Source organism: Pundamilia nyererei, unplaced genomic scaffold (assembly GCF_000239375.1).
Source record: "Pundamilia nyererei isolate P.nyererei 1_Seehausen unplaced genomic scaffold, PunNye1.0 scaffold00003, whole genome shotgun sequence".
NCBI lineage: Eukaryota > Metazoa > Chordata > Actinopteri > Cichliformes > Cichlidae > Pundamilia > Pundamilia nyererei.
In genome coordinates this window covers 4,550,150-4,571,525 of record NW_005187404.1, presented here as the reverse complement: position 1 = coordinate 4,571,525, position 21,376 = coordinate 4,550,150, and the positions used below count along the sequence as shown (strand labels likewise).

The window sequence follows — 21,376 nt, the reverse complement described above, 5'->3', positions numbered from 1 at the left end:
GGCACACACAGACACAAACATGCATTCCCACCCTCATGCACACATATACAAATACTTAACACTCACCCAACGTAGGGATAGACATACATGGACACTGTACACACAATCACATTCCCCAAACAAACTCTATACCCCAGGTCCAGGTACCCTCGCCCCTGGAGGGGGAAACGGCATCTAGACCCAGGAGATGTTACCCTTTCCCCCGGGGTGGAGGCAAGTAGACCGCCCCAGGCTCCGCAGCAGCAGGGAGGCCCCAAATCCCAGATCCCAATCGGACGGTCAACACCTATATGTATGTGTTATGAGAGTGTGAGTAATGTGGATGTCTAAGTTGTGGAATAAAATTGAGGCACGGGTGGCCAGATAGAGGCACGGGTGAGGCACACTATAATTAAAAGATAAGATATGTGCAGTAGTATGGCATGCAGTAGTAAAGTGCATTACTGCTTATCTCATAGGTGCAGAAGAAGTTTTGATCCCTTATGGTGAACACACATTGACTTTATTGCCAGCTACAAACAAGAATCACTGCAATATGCTGAAGTAGGGTTAGAACACACTGACCTCACCTTACTTTCTGCTTTTATAACAACATTTTAAAAAGGACATTTCAGTGCCTCCTGTAGCTTCTCCCTCACTAAAATCTGATCAGAGCTTTTTGCTGTTGTCTGTCTTCTTTCTGTCTTTATTGTGTATTTGCTGGTTTTTCACAACCTTTTCTCCTCACTTGTTCTTCCAGCTATTTCTATAATATTGCTATTTTTCACCATTCACTTCCTTCTTTCTCTTTCACCCATTTCTCCTAACCTTCCCCCTGTATCTCTGTCGCCTTCTTTTCCAGCCACTGTTCCTTTTCTCTAACCTCCGTACAGTTTGCTCGCCTCCTCTTTCTCTGTGCAATGATGACAGGGATGCAGGCAGAAGCAGAAGAGAGTGCTGAGCTAAACAGAGGCGCACAACTAGGGCAGCACGACTGCCTCCAGGGGTGTGTGTGTGTGTGTGTGAGTTTTCTCGCGGACTAACACAAAAAATGGGAGCGACGGAGCGACAGGGACGGACATTCAAAGCAAGGTGGCGAGGCAGCAGTACAATTATAGCTACTGTACAAAAAAACCCTCTTTATTTAATAAAATTCAACCTTCTTTGTGAAACAGTATTGAAAAAACTGAAAATCAACAAAAAAGGAGACTAACAGTTGTGAATGTTTACAACAGTCCTTTCAGAAAATTATGTTAGATCTGGAGGATGGTTTGAAATTATTGCTGGATGTTTGTAGGGCTGATATGCCGTGACACGGTGCAGACATTACAGTGCACATTAATCTGTCAATTACTGGACTTCATGTAGTTAACGTGGGGGCTTTTTAATGATGACTTATTATTAGACATTATTCAGGCTTCTGTCATGCTCCTATTAGTTTTTCATGAGAGCTTGGAAGTGTTTGATCTTTAATGATGGTCTTGCTGCTAGTACACTGTACTGTAATGTACTGTCACCTACTCTACTGATAACCAACCATTGTTTTGGTGTGGCCTGTTTTGGCATAATAATGGATTATATGAAACAGAATCCTACGAATGCCAAAATGGGACCAGCAAAACATGTATTTGTTATATAGATGTACAGTAATGTGCAAAAATCCTGGGCCAGAATCTATGTTTGTGCTGGCTCGTTGGTCTAGGGGTATGATTCTCGCTTCGGGTGTGAGAGGTCCCGGGTTCAAATCCCGGACGAGCCCTGAATGGTTTAAAATTTTTTTCATGTTTTTTATGTTTGCCCCCCAAAAAATATAAAGAAATGAGTGGTAGCTCAAAACTATTGCATGTTAATGTTTATACATATTTTCCCAATAAAAACAGGACCTATCCATACATTTAGAAACACACTAACGTATTTCAAAAAACAGTTGAATATAAACTTGATCTCCTGATTGACATACTGTCACTACATGTCTACAAGTTGTTTTGTATATTTACTCCAAAACGTTGTTTAACGATCGCTTTCAATCTGTATTGTCATCTTTAAATAAAGTGACAAGTCACACATGGTCCCCTTTGTTTAAGTGTGAGGAGTTCAGCCCTGCCTCCTCTATGGAGAGCACAGGAGATGAGAGAAAAACAAGGAGGTCAAAATCTCCACTCACAGCAGGGTTTCGAGGGATGTCTCTGGTCGACAGCTGTGCTCCGCGTTATCAGATGCAATAATCGGCCTTTATTGGAACAATAACAGTAATTTAATTTTCAATCTTATCGGCCTGTAATATACTGGGCACCAATATATCATACTTATCTAATTAATAGTACATATCCTGTTACAGTAGTGGTCTGATAAGATATACACACTAAATAGAAACACTGAGGGACATCGTGATGACATCGTGATAACTGAGTTACAATCAGTGTTTTCTGTGTAACTTTTATTAATAACAACTAGGAGCCTTCAAAGTGCTTAAAAGAAGGCAAACTTATGTCATTATTGAAACAATGTTGCCTTGCTTCCAATATCAGCAGTTAGCTGAACTAAAATAAGTTGTAAGATCAATTTATAATTTGTGTTTTCATGCAAATCAGATTTCAAAGAGAAAAAAATATCAGTGTTACTTTTTGATCATGTGAAAGAGTCAGAAAAAAAGCATTTAAAGGCTGCGTAGAGACCGACAAGACGGAGAGTAGTATATTTGTACTGATGTCACAGTCTCCATGGAGATACTTGTTAGTATGTCAGACGTGTAGGCCCTCCCACTTGGCCAGGCTCAACCTCAGGAAACAGCAGCTCACAATGACATTTGTTCAGGTTGGCATATGTTTTTTCTCTGCGTGCATTTGAGCGCGTGCATCGGCGTGTACGAGCAGTTATGCTCACATGACTGTTTTTCCAGTGCGATGAACTCTGTCAACCAGTAGTTTTCATCTGAACTGAATCACAACAAGATTCAGATCCTATGAGTTGCAGCCTGCATATGTGCAAATATGTTTGCATGCATTTTTGTATGTATGACTGTCGGCATTTCTGAGAAACAGACAGTCACAGGCCGCGTGAGTGTGTCCCTCTTCGATGTATGTGTGGGGAAATGCCATGTTTGTGTGTAGATGTAGACTGTATGTATTATGCAGACCTAGGAGAGCCTTGTGCTATAAATAAAACAGGGCTGCAGTGTGCTCACTGGCGGAATAATCTATCTGACACTATGGAGAAAGAGGGAGAGCGAGAAGGAATGGAGCAGACAGAGACGAGTTCAGAGAGAGAGGAGCGAAAGACGAGTGAAGAGAGAATGAAGAAGAGGAACTGAAGAAAAAGGAAGGAGCAGGGTTAAGGACTGAGCAGGAGAGAGAAAAATTAAAAGGGGCTAATCCACAGGGCCTCTAGCACTTAGTTAGCATCATGACACAACTCAGAGTCATGTTCAAAAGGGCGGTAATGCCTTTCTTCACTATCTCCTTGTAAATCTGCCATCCATGCTCGCCTCAGTCTCTCCCTTCTACATTATGTCTGCAAAGAGCAAAAGGTGGCTTGTTTTGTTTATGTTCCTCACACCTGTGGTAAGGACATTTAGCAGGTCCTGCACACATTTGTCATTGGGTGTAAGTGCTTGTGAGCAAAATGTCAGAAGCTATTAAAACCTCACTGAAATCTCTCTGATACTGTGCAGATATTGTTGGCAGTAGAGCTGCCGGTTATGGATTGGGTCGCTTTTTTTTTTGTTACAGTTTACCCAACTTGACCACATCTTTTGACCTTTCGCCAAACCAGTATTAGCCTTCTTTGGCTGAAGTTTTTGTTGTCCATGGATCTACTAACATTGTAACTGTTGCTAATGCTAATAAACTTTATCCAGTTCTTACAGACCCTTTCCCAAGAAGTCTGCGTGCATTTATACATTATAAAACATTTGATCTTGCCTTTCAAAATCTTATTCAAAACGTTAGCTAAATCATAGTAATCTGCTGTTGCTGTAATTCTAATCTGTGTTGTAGTTACAGCATTGTGTATATGTACATTTGGATGCAGACTGCAATTTTTTGACTCATTATGTTATTATTTGTATGATTGCATATAATTTTTTTTATTGAAAACTAATATCGAGCACATCCAACAAACAGCCACCGAATAAACAGCTGTTGACCTTGAGCTATATCTAGACGACTATAATGGGGCTTGATATTGGATAATAGCTGGATATTAAAAACATCAGTAGGTCTTTTATCAGTCATAATCCAAACGTGTCACTTTTGTTTCATTAGTACAAGTACTGTAGATCATTATTTGTCTGCTACTAGTATTAATTGAACATGGTTATGATAACAAGAATCTGTCGTTTTAAAGCTACAAAGCTGATGTCAAAACCACAGTCTGCCTGCTTTCTTTAAGTAAAGAAAAAGTAAATAGACGTTTGCCTCTTTAACTCTTCTCCCTGCCAGGTGATGGAGTTGAAGGGTCAGATGATCCATGTGCCCGAGTCGTGCTCCGTGATGTTTCTGGGCTCTCCCCGTGTGGATAAGTTGGAGGAGCTGATGGGCAGAGGTCTCCACCTGTCAGATATCCCCATCCATGATGCCACCCGGGATGTTATCCTGGTTGGGGAGCAGGCCAAGGCTCAGGATGGCCTGAAGAAGAGAATGGATAAACTCAAGGTAAATCGGTTGACAGTGTAGGCTCTGGCAAAGTAACTAATTTACCCATTTAACTAATGGGAAGGCTTTCCATGAAGGTTTACGAGTGAAGTTTTGTGTTTTTGTGCTTCATCCAGAAGCACATTTATAGGTCAGATTAAGGACAGACCAGCTGTTTGGGCTTGGGGGGGGGGGGGGGGTTAGCACTAGCTAGCAACATATATCAAGAATAAGAAAGTGTATGGTCTTAAGCTATAGTCATTTCACTCATGTGTTTGTTACATTGCAATCTTTTCTTCTGATGCTAAGTATGAACTCAATGTTGAGAGTTACGGCTCATTGCTTACACAGTGAGTGTCTACAGCAAGCTACTCTTCTCTCTTTTTCCTCTACTTCCCACTGACTGCCTCGCTTCATGTGAGGCTCACCTTGTTCTTTGCTGCTGTTCAGTTTGTCAGAGACCAAGTCATGGCGCCTAAACTGGTGAAACTACACAAAAATATTCAGTATATTTATTTGAGCTTTTCCACAATGCGAACAACTGAAGTGAACAAATTAAATCCAGTGCCTCAGCTGTACCGGCTACTTAAAGCTCCATATTGACTGTATTAATGCATACTGCCTGGAAAAAATGTGGCTCCTGGGACTTCCTCTCATAATTTGCTTTCAAAGTACCCTTGAGCAAGTCACTGAGTCTTGACCCAATCCTGTGCGTCTGTTCATTGCATCACTCTCACTGCAACTACACCCCCAGGCTAGTGTTATAAATAGCTATGTCTGAGTCAACTTGCCTGCTTGAACAATGGTATAGCACTAAGAAGCTTACCCAGAGATGCAAATAAACATATACAGACACATACAATCCAGAAAAAACAATCACACATAAATACATTTGCATCCACCAGCATTTTTAAAAAATTTGATGCAGTACTCCCACATCTCAGCATCTCTGTCATCAGTGCCCTCTTCAAAGCAAAGCGCACAACCTCTCGCTCTTCTCTTCCAGGCCACATTAGAGCGGACTCATCAGGCACTGGAAGAGGAAAAGAGGAGAACCGTGGACCTGCTTTATTCCATTTTTCCGGGCGATGTGGCGCAGAAGCTGTGGCAGGGTCAGCCGGTGCCCGCTCGCAAGTTTGATGACGTCACGATGCTCTTCTCAGACATTGTGGGGTTTACTGCCGTGTGCGCTCAGTGTACGCCTATGCAGGTCATCTCCATGCTGAATGAACTTTACACACGCTTCGACTACCAGTGTGGCATTCTGGATGTTTATAAGGTCAGTAGACCGAAAGATATCCGCCTACTTCATAGGATGTAGTGATAATAAAACTGTGAAATATTATTTAGGGAGGAGCAGTTTGATTTGGTTGCAAATGTAATATCTTTACCGGTTAATGAGTGTACTTGTGTAAAATGAGTTCATTAAGATTGTTTTCCCAAATTTAAACCTTCCCAGAAAGTTAGAGCCCTCATTTCTTGGAATCTTTGGAGTGTTACCACACGAGCCAGCCTTTTCAGGGTGTGTCACTGTGTTTGTGCAAGTGCGTGTGCGTGCACTGTGTGTGTACGTGCCCTCATGTGTGGGTGCACTTGTGTTGTGGAAAAAGTAACTGATTAATGGCCAGTCTGTGAGAGCTTAACAAAGATGTGTCAATATTGTCCATCTGACAGTGTGGCTTTATGCCTAGTTACTGTATCACTGTAGTCTGCTGTCTTTTCCTCTTTTTTCATCTTTACTTTCTGTTACCACGTCCTCTTTTTTTCCAATCTTTTTACCTGTTTTCAATTTTTCCACCTTCGCTCCTCTCCATCATCGCCATCGTCAGTCATCTTTCATCTCTACCTTGGTACCTCAGTGAGCGTGACGGCAGCGTACAATTTCCCATAAAAATGCACTGTTACTGTGTTCTCTCTCAGAAGTGTCACACACATATCAGATACACGGCGAAGTGAGATGCAGAGGGTGAAGGCAGGGAAGTTGACTGTATGTAACGAGGTATATGTGTATAGCAGGGGAAGAGTTAGGGTGTCAGCTTGTGTGTGTCAAAGAGAAAGCAGAAACAGGAGGACATGGTGAGGAGACTGAATCACCCATATGTCGCCATTGTCATGGTTACTGTCGAAATGATTTAGCCGGTGGCAGGCCTTAATGAGAGCAGTTTGTCTCCAAGCCTCTCTACTCCCCTTCCCCAACCACCACACACACACACACACACACACAAACACATACTTCTGTGCCATTTTTTAAAAGTCTGTGTCCATGACACCTAGTTTGTGTTGTCATGTGGAGACATCCATGAAAGTGACACTTTGTTTGCTTTATTGACACGTGCGTTCTTAAACTGTTTACACTTGCTGCTACTGCAGACTAGGAAATACTTGGCTTTATGGCTTAAATCTTCTTCTGTTTATGCAGCAGTTGTCATAGTTTGGATATTACACAGAATCAGTATACTTGAGAAGAGGTGAAACCTCCCTTAAGTGTAAAATCCTCATTAATCAATGGGGATTGGAAAAACTAATGATGAGCACAGAAAATGTGACGTGTTTGGTATTCGTACACATCACACAGTTTCTGCCGATTTGTTAGCTACACCCTGATGTGAATCTCCTGTTTCACCACATCACAGAAACAACCGATTGAGATCTGATGGAGGCCATTTGAATACAGTGAATTCATTGTTGTGCTCAAGAAACTGGTTTAAAATGATTTGAGCTTTGTGACATGGCATCAGTATGATAATGTGAAGATGGGGTACACTGCGGTCATAAAGGGATAGACATGGTGAGCAAACTGTGTTGGTTAATTGGAGATAAATGATCTTTTCAGGAGCAGGACCACACCTCCAAACACGCCCCTTCTGGGTCTTATCTATATATGACCCCCCCAGTTCTTCGTGTCCCAACCTCCCTCCCCTTTTTCAACTCTTTCATTTCTTCATTTCTCATTAGTACATGGGGATCTGCCAGGCCCATCTAGGCCTTCCCCAAACCGCAGCTCAATTCTAGATTAAGCCATTCATCTTTATCTACTAAAAAATGCTGCCAAACCTAAAATAAGGACGTGGGCCCAGCTAGTGAAACGGTACTCAGTTGGTACTAAGAGGCACTATTGCACCACCACTGGCATCCCGAACTGTTGAGAGAAGGCAGGATGGGTCCATGCTTTCATGATGACCCTGTTATCCAAATGTTGTAGCAGAAATGGAGACTCATCAGACCAGGCAACTTTTTCCAATCTTCTACTGTCCAATTTTCAGTGAGTGAGCCCAATTGAACTGTAGCGTCAGTTTCCTGTTCTTAGTTGACAGGAATGGCACCTGGTGTGGTCTTCTGCTGCTGTAGCCCATTAGTTTCAAGGTTTAATGTGCTATATGTTCACAGATGCTCTTCTGCAGACCTTGGTTGTAACAAGTGGTTGTTTGAGTTACTGTTGCCCTCCTATCAGCTTGAAGCAGTCTGAACATTCTCCTCTTACCTCTGACATCAACAAGACTTTTTCACCCAGAACTAACTGCCTTTTCTCTTTTTCAAACCATTCTCTGTAAATCTGAGAGCTGGAGATGGTTGTGTACGAGGCTATCAGCAGTCTTTGAAACACTTAACGCTTTCTTTCATCATCATCTTTCTTCCTCACTCTGATGCTCAGTTTAAACTTCAGCAGGTTGTTTTAATCGTGTCTACATGCCTAAATGCACTGATTTGCTCACGATTTGAACTGGTGTAAATAACAAAGTGGCCAGTGAGTGGATTTAGGTTGATCCAAGCATCTCTGCCTCCCAACCATTAACAATGGTTAATATATAGGACAATCATCAGGTTCACTTACCAGCAATTCACCATAGTAGAAACAATTATTTTTTTCCACTTGAATGTAAGCTTTAGGTTGATCCTGGTTAAGTACAAAAAGTTTTAAAATGTTCATGGTTTCCAGGAAAACAGATAAAAATAAACCCACAATTGATTGGTTTTATACAATACTGATAATTTTATCATGATTAACTCATTCACTGCCATTGACGTCTATAGCCGTCAATTGCAGTGAATGAGTCAATGGGTTTAACTCATTCACTGCCAATGGCTGGCAGTGAATGAGTTAAAAACATTTTAACTTTTTTTTGTCTAAGGCAAGAGAGATATGCTGTAGTTTATATATTTTATCAGGAATGAGAGCAAGGAGAGGTCTCTGCAGAGAAGTAGTGAGCATTCCTCAAATGTTTTTGGGCAGAGATGGGCCAGCACAAGTCACTTCAGCCAACCATGTCCAACAGCTGAGGAACACCCACTCGGGCTCTGTAAAGGCTCCTTACTCATTGAAGTCCTTCAGCTTTAGCTTAACATAGTTACATGTACTCATAGCCACTCTTCATTTTGCAGATTGAGACAATAGGTGATGCCTACTGTGTGGCAGGAGGGCTTCACAAGAAGGTTGATAGTCATGCAAAGCCGATTGCACACATGGCTCTGAAGATGATGGAGCTTTCAGAGGAAGTGTTGACGCCTGACGGTAAACCTATCAAGGTGAGTTTTCATTCATTTTCCATCTTGCGTCCCTTATAATAATTTCAACTTGCTAAAGGGGTTGAAAGCGTCTGTTTATTCTCTCCTATTCTGCATCCCTAACCTTTTTTTCCTGCTATTTATCTATTTTTTGTATAGAAAGCTGTCTCCTGAATAAGTTATATACAGTTTAATCTTGTGCTACTGTTGATCCTGTACCTAGGTTTACGTTTCAAACTTCATGTGTGTGTGTAATTGTAAAGCAAATCATACTAAAGGGCAAATTCTGCTGAATTGGTTGTTATCAAAATAACTTAAGCTGATCCGAAGTCCTTCTGTAAGGTTGTGGTTACAATTTGGTGCCGAATGATGCTGTTTATCTCTTCACTTTCCAGATATTGACATTCTTGACAATGTGGACTGATCAAACCAAGTGTGATCAGACAGTTACTTGCTGATCAGAATCCCAAATATCTCACCGTATCCTCTCCGGTTATCAATCGTTATTCCATGGCAGTTTAAACAATGCATTCAGTCATAACAGTAGCTAAATGACTGCATGCAACAAAGTGCAAGTGTTTGTTTTCACATAAGCTTCATTAGTCTAATATTTCCCTTTTAACAGTTTTCTCTGATTCATCCACTTCCAACAAGATGAAACCTTAGTTTGAGTGCACCATTCACTGAGCTGCCTCTGCACTACGATAATGCTTCCTTAACAAGTTTAGTTTGCAGTCATTTCTCTTTTATGTCCTGTGGTTATAATTATAAATAAGACTTTGTGAGACTTTCTAGCAGTGCCAGAAACAGAAAGAAAAAATCTGAAAACATGAATACGGTTTTTGAAGACATTAGTGACATTTATTAATTGCCAAGAGATTTTCTTGGCATATTACCACCCTTAAGCCAAGCACCGAATACTTTATTTAGAAGTGCCGTGAATTAGCCAGCTATTGTGAAGCTTTGGACTGCATGCTTAATTTGAAAATTTCATCAGCCAGTTAGCACTATTAACACATTGGTTAAAGATGCTTTAAAGATCCTTTCTTGAACAAGAAGCATATTTATATGCAGTGTGCATTTAAGTGAAGAAAAAAAACACTCTTAATCCTGCATTAATTCTAGTTTTGCAGCTGTTATCCCAGGATATCAACATGTGTGACAAAACATACTGTGCGTACTATATGCAGTCATTTATTTTTAGTACTAAAAAGTGTTCCAGGAAGAGAAGAACACAGGTAAACATAGGCTCCCCTTTTCCTTTTTCTTGATTCTTCCCTTGTTACTTTTTCTATCTCTCAATTTTTCCATGTTTTCTAATCAATAAATAATATATGTTAAGATGGTTTACCCAAGCCAACAACATATTTAAGACACAGCCTAAGTGTTGCTTAGCTGACATTGGTGCAGTTAATACTCTTTTTTTATCTTTCTTTTTACACCAGGTCCAACACATAAGTTTGTTGTATTTTATGGACATTTTTATGTCCTATTGTTGTTCTATTGTCGTGTGAAAGGAACACTTAATACAGTTATATTGCTAGAAAAATATACTACAGGATATGGACAAAAGTATCTAATCTCTTAATCTTGGAATTCAGATGTTTACAGTCAATTCAATTCAAATTATTTTATATAGCACTAAATCACAACAACAGTTGCCTCAGGGCGGGTTTACAATATAGGTGACAACCCTACAATAATAAAGAGAAAACAGAGAAAACCCCAACAATCATATGACCCCCCTATCAGCAAGAGCTTTGGCGACAGCGGGAAGGAAAAACTCCCTTTTAACAGGAAGTAACCTCCAGCAGAACCAGGCTCATTTGCCAAAATCGGACAAAGACATGCTGTGGATTAGAAATTAATAGACAGAGATTAATAATAATGAATGATTAAATGCAGAGAGATGTATAAACAGAAAAAGGTGAGTGAAAAAAGTTAAGTGAAGAAGAAAATGGCATCATGGGAAGCCCTCAGCAGCCTGGACCTATTGCAACATAACTAAGGGAGGGAGGATTGCCCTAACTATAAAGTTTGTCTTTTTTTGCCAGTCCCATTTTTACAGGTGTATAAAATCCAGCCTGTAGCCAAGCTGTCCGCCTTTACAAACATTTGTGAAATTGTGGGTTGTTCTAAAGAGCTCACTAAATTTGAGCCTAGTACTGTAACAGGATGCCACCACTGCAACAAGTCAGTTCGTGGAATTTCTCCTCTCTTAGATATTTCATGATCAACTGTAAGTGGTATTATTGCAAAGTGGGAGTGTTCGAGAACCACAGTAACAGTAAAGTTAGAGAGCAGAGTCGACAAGTGCTGAGGCGTGTAGTGCGGAAAAGTTGGCAACACTCTGCTGACTCAGTAGCTGTGGAGATCCAAACCTCCTCGGGCATTAACATCAGCGTTAAAAACTGTGCTCCTGGTGCTTCATGGCCTGGGTTTCTATGGCTGAGAAGCTCCTGTAGGTGTAATGTGTCCATATAGTGCCACATTTAACAGCTGCACTTGAAATAGTAACAGTGGTACTGTCCACATCATGTTGGTGTTGTGAGCTTTGACACATCATCATGAAAGCTAGTTTGTGGAACTGCATTTAACAGTGGTCTCACTGTACTTTTAAAAATGCTTTAAATTGTGTGTGGCTTCAAAGAGAGAGGAGAAGGAAAGCTGCGGGAAAAATGATGAGTACAGTATTTTAAGCAGGAAGGGAAGCAAAGAGTCATGAAGGAGTGAACCGAGTTTCAACCTCTCATGTTAATTTAGACGAATAAAAAGGAAAAGGGAATGATTTATTTATGACTATCCTTAGTCCAGTCACTGTGAAGGTCACCCAGCACACTTACGATGCCAAAGTGGCTTTGCAGGCTTTGCTGTATTAAATCGTATTACAGGCTGAGGCTTTGATATTCAGTGTTTTTCTTATTGGGAATAACCAAAACATTTAGAAAGTCCTAAATAAGAGATACTGAGTAATGGGTACTTCTGGTTTAGTACAATTTTGCAAAATATGAAATTAATTAGCTCTTTTTTAAAAGACAAAAATGGATATTTGTGACTTTAACAAATTGAGGAACAATAAACATCAAGACCCACAAACCAGGCATAAGTGTAAGAGAGACTAAGATGGACAAATGTTAAATAACAGAGAGAATGCTGCTCTGTGTACTGCATGCTCCTAACATTGTCCATCCATCTTAAAATAGAAAGACCTTGCCAAGCATTTTTGGCCTGCTCTCTTGCTCTCCCACTTTCTCTCTCTATTTTCCCCTTCCCTTCTTTATCTTTCACCTCCGCCTCCTCATCTCCCCGCCGACTCCTCCGCAGCCTGGCTCAAACTCCTTTCTTTAATTTCACCTCTTTCTTTTTTTCCCTTCATCCCGAAATGCAGTCTTGTTCTGCTTTCCCTGTTTTGCACGCTTTGTGATGCTCTCCTCCTTATCTCTCATCACTTTATGTTGGCATAAAGATATTCAACACTTCAGCATGACAAATGGTGTTCAGCGAGTGCACTCAGCTCCAGCCAATGCTGCACTGTTATGCAAACTAACACGAGAGCTGTGAGAGAGGAGTGAGAGAAAATGTTTAGCCATGGAGAGAAGACTGAGCAAGTGATCGAGTGACACAGAGACATATACAGAGGAGATGTCAAGAGAGATTCACGTATAGAAACCAAACATTGTGCCGTATGTTGTTTTTATCTACATTATTGCCTCAATTACAGGTCTATGCCACGATCTGTATGTATGCGTGTGCTTGTGTGTATGAGTGGGTGTATGAGTAGGTGAGCAGGTGTGGATGGGAGTGATGTAGTGCTTGCTGCGGCTAATAGGAACTGTTCCCAAACCTCAATGGTTTTCTCACCAAATATACTTCTCAAAACACACTGTGTTAACACTCTCTGTATGCAGGTTTATATTCAAACTAAACAGTTGTTATTCTTTTTTAGTGGGCCTATCCCCAGCAAACAGAGACTGCATCTGCAGAACTGAGAAATGGACATGGACGTCCATGCAACCTGTATAGGACATTTCCATGCAACAACCCGGCAGGTTGTTGCATGTAAACGATGCTCAGTTGGTACTATTCCTTAGCCCCTCATCTGTTGTTCCGACAAGGTTTGGGGAAAACAAAAATATATATTTTATTTATTTATTTATTTTTTCTCCTGTTATTTGGTAGGAGGGGATAAAATGGCTCTTTTGATGTTGAAGGTCGTTGAACTTGTACCATTACACAACTACTGGCAGCATAACCCATTAATACAAGGCGCGATGGGACACTTTAAATTTTGTTTATGGCAAATTCTGACTCTACCCTCTGAATGTCGCAGCAGAAGTGGAGATTCATCAGACTAGGCATGGTTTTCCGATTTTCTATTCACCAAATTTAGTGAACACATTCAAATTGTAGCTTCAGTTTGTTCTTCTTAGTGGACAGGGGTGGCACCTGGCGTGGTCTTCTGCTGCTGTAGTCCAACACCTTCAAGGTTCAGAGATGGTCTTCTGCATATATTGGTTGGAACGAATGGTTATTTGAGTTACTCTTCCCTTCTTCAGCTTCAAGCAGTCTGGCCATTCTCCCCTGACCTCTGACATCAACAAGGCATTCTCTCTGAATTATATATTTTAATCTCTAATATATTGATATGATGATAAGAGAAAATAGCAATGCACAGTTTTTTGATTTATACCAACCCGCTCCTCCCTGCATGCCTACTTGTCTATTCTATAAAATTTGTCAATGACCACCGAAATGGTACAAATTATTAGGCACTTAATATTAAGTGTCACCTATTAGGGAATAATCTCTAACAGGCATTTTTTCCAGTTTCAAAGTCTAAAAAAAGGCTTCTGTTTTTTCTTTCTTTCTTTCTTTCTTTCTTTCTTTCTTTCTTTCTTTCTTTCTTTCTTTCTTTCTTTCTTTCTTTCTTTCTCAGAGCACATGGCAACATCATTCAGATTGCTTCTTTTGTCTCAACAACAATCAGAAGCCCAAGACATTCAGTTTTGCAATGCTATAAAGAGATGGTTGCATAGCATGTTTAGGAGGCGGGACCCATTTGACTTTTTTAATGATTGACTAATCAGCTAACTGACTGTTTCAGAATTACAAATCTGACTTAACTTTGCTTAAGTATTGCTGCACTTTTGCTTACACTGGCTAACCCTAGCTCCCAGTTTTTTCGGTACATCTAGCCAAAGCTAATGCAGTCTAAGACAGTGGTCCTGCCAACAATTGTTTTTCGTTAAAACTGTTTGCATGACTAGGTATTTTTTTCAGATAATGCTATAGGGTCTATACCTTACAATACGAAGAATGACTGATGTTATGTTCAAATGAAACCTAACTGAGCCTTAAAGCAGTTTCCTTAAATGTGTTTTACCTCAGTAAAACTTACAAACTGCTGAATGACTGTATGAGAAATATTCACTCTTTAACAACAACTCCCTCCTCTCTGTGTCTCAGTCTGTCTCCATCTTTGTGCTTCTGTCAGCTTGGCCAGAGGCTAGAACGCGATTGGTCGTCTGCGCTGCTGCGCCATTTGCTCTTTGGCTCACTGAAGGCCATGTGCTATGGATGCTGACTCACAGCGAAAAGGGAGGGGAAGGGTGTATGAGTTTTACAGTGTCTGTGTTTTGAGACTGAGAAAGAAAGAGAAGTGTGGGCGCTGGATGTAGATTTGTTTGTGTGAGTGTCTGTTGTAGAGACAGACAAGTACATGGCCATCTGTAAGCGGTTTAGCTACAAAAATAGGTCACACTATTGCACCTAGCAGCACCTTTCTCCTGTGCTTTCTGTCTCTCTCATTTCCTTTGTCTCTCCGCCTCTGCTGTCAAGGTTTTGCCATCTAATTATAGGGTTATTTGTCTCCCTCTCCATTGTCTTTCAATCTGTCTTGCTCCTTCTCTCTCACTACTCCACTCGGCTGTTGTTGCTATGACTACCATGCTCTGTGCTGGAATGCACAGTGTGGCATTGATTACAAAGGTGAAGAGACGCTCAAACAGATCATTAGAAATCTACTGGGTTCCACCAGAGACATTATGAGGAATCTTGAATAGAAATCTATGAAAGCATCCAACAACACCATAGACCACGGTTGTCCCACTCCCAGCCTTCAAAGAGCCAATCAGCAGCAGAACCAGAAAACATATCAGCCAATCACGCTGTTTCAATGACACAACATTCAAGGTTCACAGCACCGTATTGGTAAACAAATATAGAGACCGTGGCTCAGGGGGTTGGGAAGCATATCTGTAACCGGAAGGTTGCCAGTTTGATCCCCGGGCTCTCTGTCCTGGTCGTTGTGTCCTTGGGCAAGACACTTTACCCTACCGCCTACTGGTGTTGGCCAGAGGGGTCGATGGTGTGATATGGCAGCCTTGCTTCTGTCAGTCTGCCCCAGGGCAGCTGTGGCTACAACTGTAGCTTCCCTCCACCAGTGTGTGAATGAATAGTGGCATTGTAAAGCACTTTGGGTGCCCTGAAAATCGCTATATAAATCCAATCCATTATTATTATTATTATCTACTTGTTGTAGTAAAGATGTAGGTATGTCTGTCTCGCATGTTTCCTGTCTAACTGTAGCAATAATGTGAATCAGCATGACAGCAAGAGCTCCAATGGGATAAGCCAGGGATATTACAGGATTTAAAGCAACATACAAGATGAAAACCAAGCAAGCAAAAAAGATGTGACAAAAGAGTGAACTTCAGTTACAACCAGCACGAGAGACAGGAGTTAGTAGGACCTCCATCATACAGCCCTAGAGTTCAGCTGGCAACCACGTGGCAACCTCTGGTCTCTAGGGAAAAATTTGTATTCCCTGACCAGCTGACAAGAGTCTGCTGGAGATTGCTGGTGAAATTGTTGTAAAGAGGGTCATTGCTTTGGTAGTTTGCACAGAAGATGCAGATTTGTCTACAGACAGTCACTGAGAGGTTTTGAAACCAGAAACAGGAAAAAAGTTCTCCCTTACTGCTGCAACCAACACGTTTCAAAAGGCACACTTGTACTTTTAAGGGGAGACAAATAATCTCCATTTCTTCAATGCAAACTATGGGGGACTGTGGACAAATACTAGCGACAAAAGGAATTGCAAGGAAGTTTTAGTGCAGCACTGTATCCGGACCAATTTCACTACGCTGTTGATCGTCTGAGTTGTTTTTAAAAATAGTTCCCAAGGTCTTTCCAAAATGCGCTCCAGTGTGTGTAAAGAAAGACCAAACAAGTCTGACTTTCCTGTAAAAGTTAGGAAAAGTTGTAAAAGCTGTTGGATATATTTTATTGTGTATTTTCATATCTGATTCTCTAATTTGGTTTGCGATACTGAATCGAAAAATAACAAGCCCGGTCTTGCACCAGGTAAAAAGAATACTTACCTGGTGTGTCGAATAAGTCAAAATATGGTTTTAAAATCCTTATTCTAGAAAGAGTCTTCAAATACTTCAGGACTCGGTAGCACTGGCTTATTTGGGAGGGGTCTGTTCGCACAGCCAGACATGTACACCCCCACAATGACTTGTCCCCGAGTGGTAGAAATAAATGCTTGGTTGAGTGACCATGAAATGCAGCGATAGCCAGATAGCTTTCACTCCAGCCAGTTATAGATTCATGCTTCAGCCAGATTATAATACGAACACCGCGTTGCTGCCATGAATCTGTTACCAAGTGGAGATGAAATCAATTATTTATTTGATTAATTTCCCTCTCATGCTCATGCTATTTTAAGATTTTCATCTCTCAAAAAATCTGCTTCTCCAGGATATCAGATTAGGTAATAACATCCAGACTAATATGGAACCATGATTACGACGCTACGGTTTCCATTTATCGGATCAATGCACACAACATAGCCTTTGTACTGCAGGTAGACAGCAAACGAATTAATGGCATCAGCCTGGTTCAGCAGGGAAATCAAATTTATGAACATCTGCAACAGTGGCAGGTTTGTTTACTCATTTTAGAGGCCAAGACGAGTTCAGTTTGGGCGCTTTGCTCTGAACTTTGATGCGGACAGTAATATTCTTTGGACTGTAAACAGACTCAGGTAAAACCGCTGTATAGAGTCTGTTTCAATGCCAAGTGCATGCGTGCTTCCAAGATATGCACATGAAATCCTTTCACTGCTTTAACATACCTTCCACTTCTGTTTTTTTCTTCTCCCACCACCTTCTTTCCTTTCTGTCTCAGCTGAGGATAGGTATTCACACAGGTTCGGTGCTGGCAGGTGTGGTCGGTGTTAAAATGCCACGCTACTGCTTATTTGGAAACAATGTGACGCTGGCCAGCAAGTTTGAATCAGGAAGCCATCCCAGGTGTATCAATGTTAGTCCCACAACGTATCAGTAAGTACCTGTGCTGTATGTTGCATAAAAATGTGTTTCATATATACTGTATACAGTACCTTAAGTTATGGAAGTATACGCCCTCACAGGCTTTTTATTTGGTGTTACTGTTTTAGTGTGACTCATTATTCGATCATAACTTGATTTAATATTCACGTTATTTTACTTGACCTCTGTTTTACTTTTTTTAATCTTCTCTTATTTTCGTCTCTTTTCAACAGACTGTTAAAAGACGACCGCTCTTTTTCATTTGTCCCTCGTTCAAGGCTGGACCTCCCAGAGAATTTTCCCAAAGAGATCCCAGGGACATGTTACTTCCTGGAGGCGGGCACATCCCACAGTCACGCCTCACTGACCAGCTCTCGCTCCGCTCCTCCGGCCTCTATGAGGAAAGTCTCCTACAGTATTGGGACCATGTTTCTAAGAGAAACAAGTTTGTAGAGCCCATACACAGACCAGGTTACACAGTTAATTATTATGTTAGTGACTGGATTTTGAACTTGTGCAGGAAACCAATTACACAGATCTTTGGATATGCAAATGCATTATTTAAGAAAAACTTTGATTCAGACCTGTGGGATGGCCTGTATGAATGAAACTTTGAAAAGGCTTTCATCATAAGTGAAGAAGAACAACATGCCCTCGTCTCTCCTGAGCAAAAGAGATACGGTTCAAAAGACTTAAGGAACAGCTACTGCGCTAGTCTCACAAGGACCCTCCCCCAGGGAAGTGTACTGATGGAATCAATTAGAAGAGAAACCTTAATATAAACCTTCATGATCTAGCTGGATTCCTCAGCTCCAGACCTGGAATCTGGTTCTCTCTGACCTGCGTCTAAACACGGGAATGCTTGGAGAAAGCCTGGGGATAGACCAAACATATGACCGTAATTGCACTCAATAGAAATGGAACTGCGCAAATTGAACAAATCCACTTCCCATTAACAAACTGGGTGCTGAGTATAAAGTTGGGTGAATTTTTGCAAGATGGCAACATTGCCATAAACGTTTGCTGTGCATCATGGCCACTTTTACAAGGATGATAACAACACAGCAACCCCTTCCTCCCCTTGCAGCTGTCTCTATGTAACGTCATGCTTTACCAAACATACGTCTAACAACTGCTACTTGTTATATTAGGAAGCATCAACCTAGGAGAAGTTGGTTGTGGTCGCGGGTGATTAATGAGAGGCACAAAGGAGACAATTTAGTAGTCATCTAAGGACAAATGCCAAAACCACGAGCATTAGGCTGACTTTATAGGTCTGTCTGCTTCTAGCCTACTGAAAACTATAACTAACCCAAGTCCAGCCATTTCATTGCATATTATATGTGTAGGTCTGAAAATTATTCCCAGCTCAGTGCCTTTTTATTGCTCAAATTTGGACGGATATAAGATTAATTGAACTATATATATATACTATAGAAAATATAGGGATTGCTCAATTTATCTCATGTTTTAAGTTGTTTTATGACTTTTTAAAAAACGGTTAATGACATGAAAGGAAGAATGACATTTGCCAATGCTTTTAAGCCACTTTTGTATTTGTTGTACATTTCACTCTTGGATGGTAATGATTGGTTGGCAAGATAAATCAAGCCTTCCTCAAAGAATTCAGATATTTTAATTTGCATTCACTCGACTGTGTCCAGATCCAATACTACACACTAAATAGTACTTATAATACAGTACTGTGCCAAATTATACACTTAGTCGTAGTATGTGTATCTTACACAGTTCACACTTACACACATAACCTGTTTTAATGGCTTTATATTTTTAATATACAGTATGCAGTTCTCTACTAGCCCTATCAGGTGCAACCACCAGGTTTCAGATTACGTAGTAGTCTGAGTATAATTTGCTCAAGAAAATCAAGCGATGTCAAGCAAATTAATCTGAGACAGTCTTCATAAGCTATCATCATGCAGCGGGAGCTGAAGGTTTGAAGTTGAATAGTCTTTGTATATTTGATAGCCCCGGCAGATTTGGGTATTATTTTATAGTTGCTTTAAAGTGCTGCCAGTGTTCTTAAACAGTTGAGTAAAAAAATGTTTATATCAGTTTAAATGGTTGATTAAGGTAAAAAAAAATATACGGGGTTATAGTTTAAATTATATCGATATATATTTGATGTTAAATGAAATGTTTTTATTATGATATGAAGGGAACAGAGATAACAGCCTAAATGAAATTATTACTAATGGATGGCCCCCAACAAGCAAAAAACAAGCATAAGATCTGTTATTTAAATCCAAATGAGCGGTACTCATTGCTTCCTTTCCATGCTTGACAACATCACATTATTGCTCATGTTGCTTTAAATCTAACTTACTTAATAAACTGATAATAACATCTGTTCCGAAAGAAAAGAATGGCTTCGTCACTGGTTTACTCCTGCACAGATTATAGTTCATAATTTTAATAGAAATAGGATGTCGCAAATTCACTACATCTTGCCAAATGACATTCTTGTTGCTTGAACCCAACAAGATAAAATAAAAAAGTGCCAAATGTGTATTTAGACACGCCCGAACACCAGGTTTTATTCCTGCTTTCCACATCTTAATAGCTCGCGGTAGTAGCAGGGAGGAAAAACAACGGTTACACATTGAAACCCATTGATATAAGAGATCCAATAACAAATACCTTTTCTGCCCTCTAACTTAGACATTCACCAGCACAACTATGTGTTGTTCCAAACTGATGGTAATGGTGTTAAGAGGGCAAACAGCACAGATTTCCTTTTAAACTGCCAGTGTTCATTATTGCCATAAAATTCTGTCAGCAGAGTCTCAGATGGGAGGAAGCATTACAAAGCAATGAAGGCTTGCACATTTTAATTTAATTTAATTTTTTTTTACGTGTCACCATCATACCCACATTTCCTATTAACAAAAACGACTATTTCTAAAGTGTATGCTATGCAGTAGAGGGCTTACAGTTGGCTAGACAATAAACACATCAGTCAAAAACATGGCAGCGTAGCTTTTTGCCTAAAAAAATATTACGAGTTGCAACACAGCGAAAAAGTTTTTTATTAACATGAAACTAGGTGCCGTTGTTTAGTGGGACAGCTTTGCCATCTTAAGCTTAGAGTTTATCACTTAAAGACATCTGTCAACTTTAAGCTTAAATCAGTGGATTATTTTGCGTAGGGGGTTGCTAAACATTTTTATTACACTTTGTGGCAGCAGAGAAAAAAAAAAATCTGTCCAAGACCGTCCATTCGTTTTGTGTGATGCATGGAGAACCAGAATCTGCAGTAACCATCTGAGACATCAGCAAAACATGCATCTTATGTAAGTATTCATCAGTGGCTCAGAAGATTAGCATTTCTCTTTACATAAACTGTGTCAAGCCTATCAGTCAAAAGTAACGTGTATGTCAGACATAATGGTGTTCATCAGGTCTTCCAGAGTTAAGGGAGGTCGGTCTTTAAAGCCAGGGAAAGTAAAAAGGTGGTTATTGTTTTTTTAATTGACCATAAAGTTAGTTTTCACAGCTTTTCTGTGAGGTACCAGAAGGGTGATTTTATATGAAACCACAATTTTCAAAGTGTCTTTAAATTCTACCTAAAATTTTTTGTTATCGCTGCAAATAATCAACAATATTTGCATTGATTTCTTTTTTTGGAAGGACTCAACTACTGCGTTGTACCCACCAGTAAGATAACCCCCCAGAAACCTTGTTAAGTGTATTTGACAGCTGTGTTACTGAGCCTGGGGGGAGGTTTTTACAGGGCAGGCTTTCGCATACAAATGTACAAGTACTTCCCAGCTGTCATCCTGGCGAAAATGCATAGACAAATTAATGTATACTTGATAAATCTACTGTAGCATAAATGTAGTGCAGTGCCTAAATTTTTGCTGGTAGGCTTAAAATAGGACGTTACACCAGCATTACACCCACACA

The 21,376-nt window shown here is 40.4% G+C and overlaps 1 protein-coding gene and 1 non-coding gene across 3 annotated transcripts in view; both read left to right on the top strand.

The window, feature by feature from the left end:
* Positions 1-20,474, top strand: part of gucy1a2 (guanylate cyclase 1, soluble, alpha 2) — a 46,296-nt gene extending 25,822 nt beyond the window's left edge. For both annotated transcript variants that reach the window (XM_005720726.1, XM_005720725.1), the window contains exons 6-10: positions 4,419-4,631; positions 5,617-5,889; positions 8,991-9,134; positions 17,307-17,461; positions 17,683-20,474. In XM_005720726.1, coding sequence (XP_005720783.1) covers positions 4,419-4,631; positions 5,617-5,889; positions 8,991-9,134; positions 17,307-17,461; positions 17,683-17,902 — 1,005 coding nt within the window. In that variant the 3' untranslated portion in view covers positions 17,903-20,474. The remainder of the gene's footprint in view (positions 1-4,418; positions 4,632-5,616; positions 5,890-8,990; positions 9,135-17,306; positions 17,462-17,682) is intronic.
* trnap-cgg (transfer RNA proline (anticodon CGG)) lies at positions 1,667-1,738 on the top strand. Its single transcript has one exon. It is a non-coding gene; the product is annotated as a tRNA-Pro (tRNA).
* Positions 20,475-21,376: the final 902 nt, after the last annotated feature.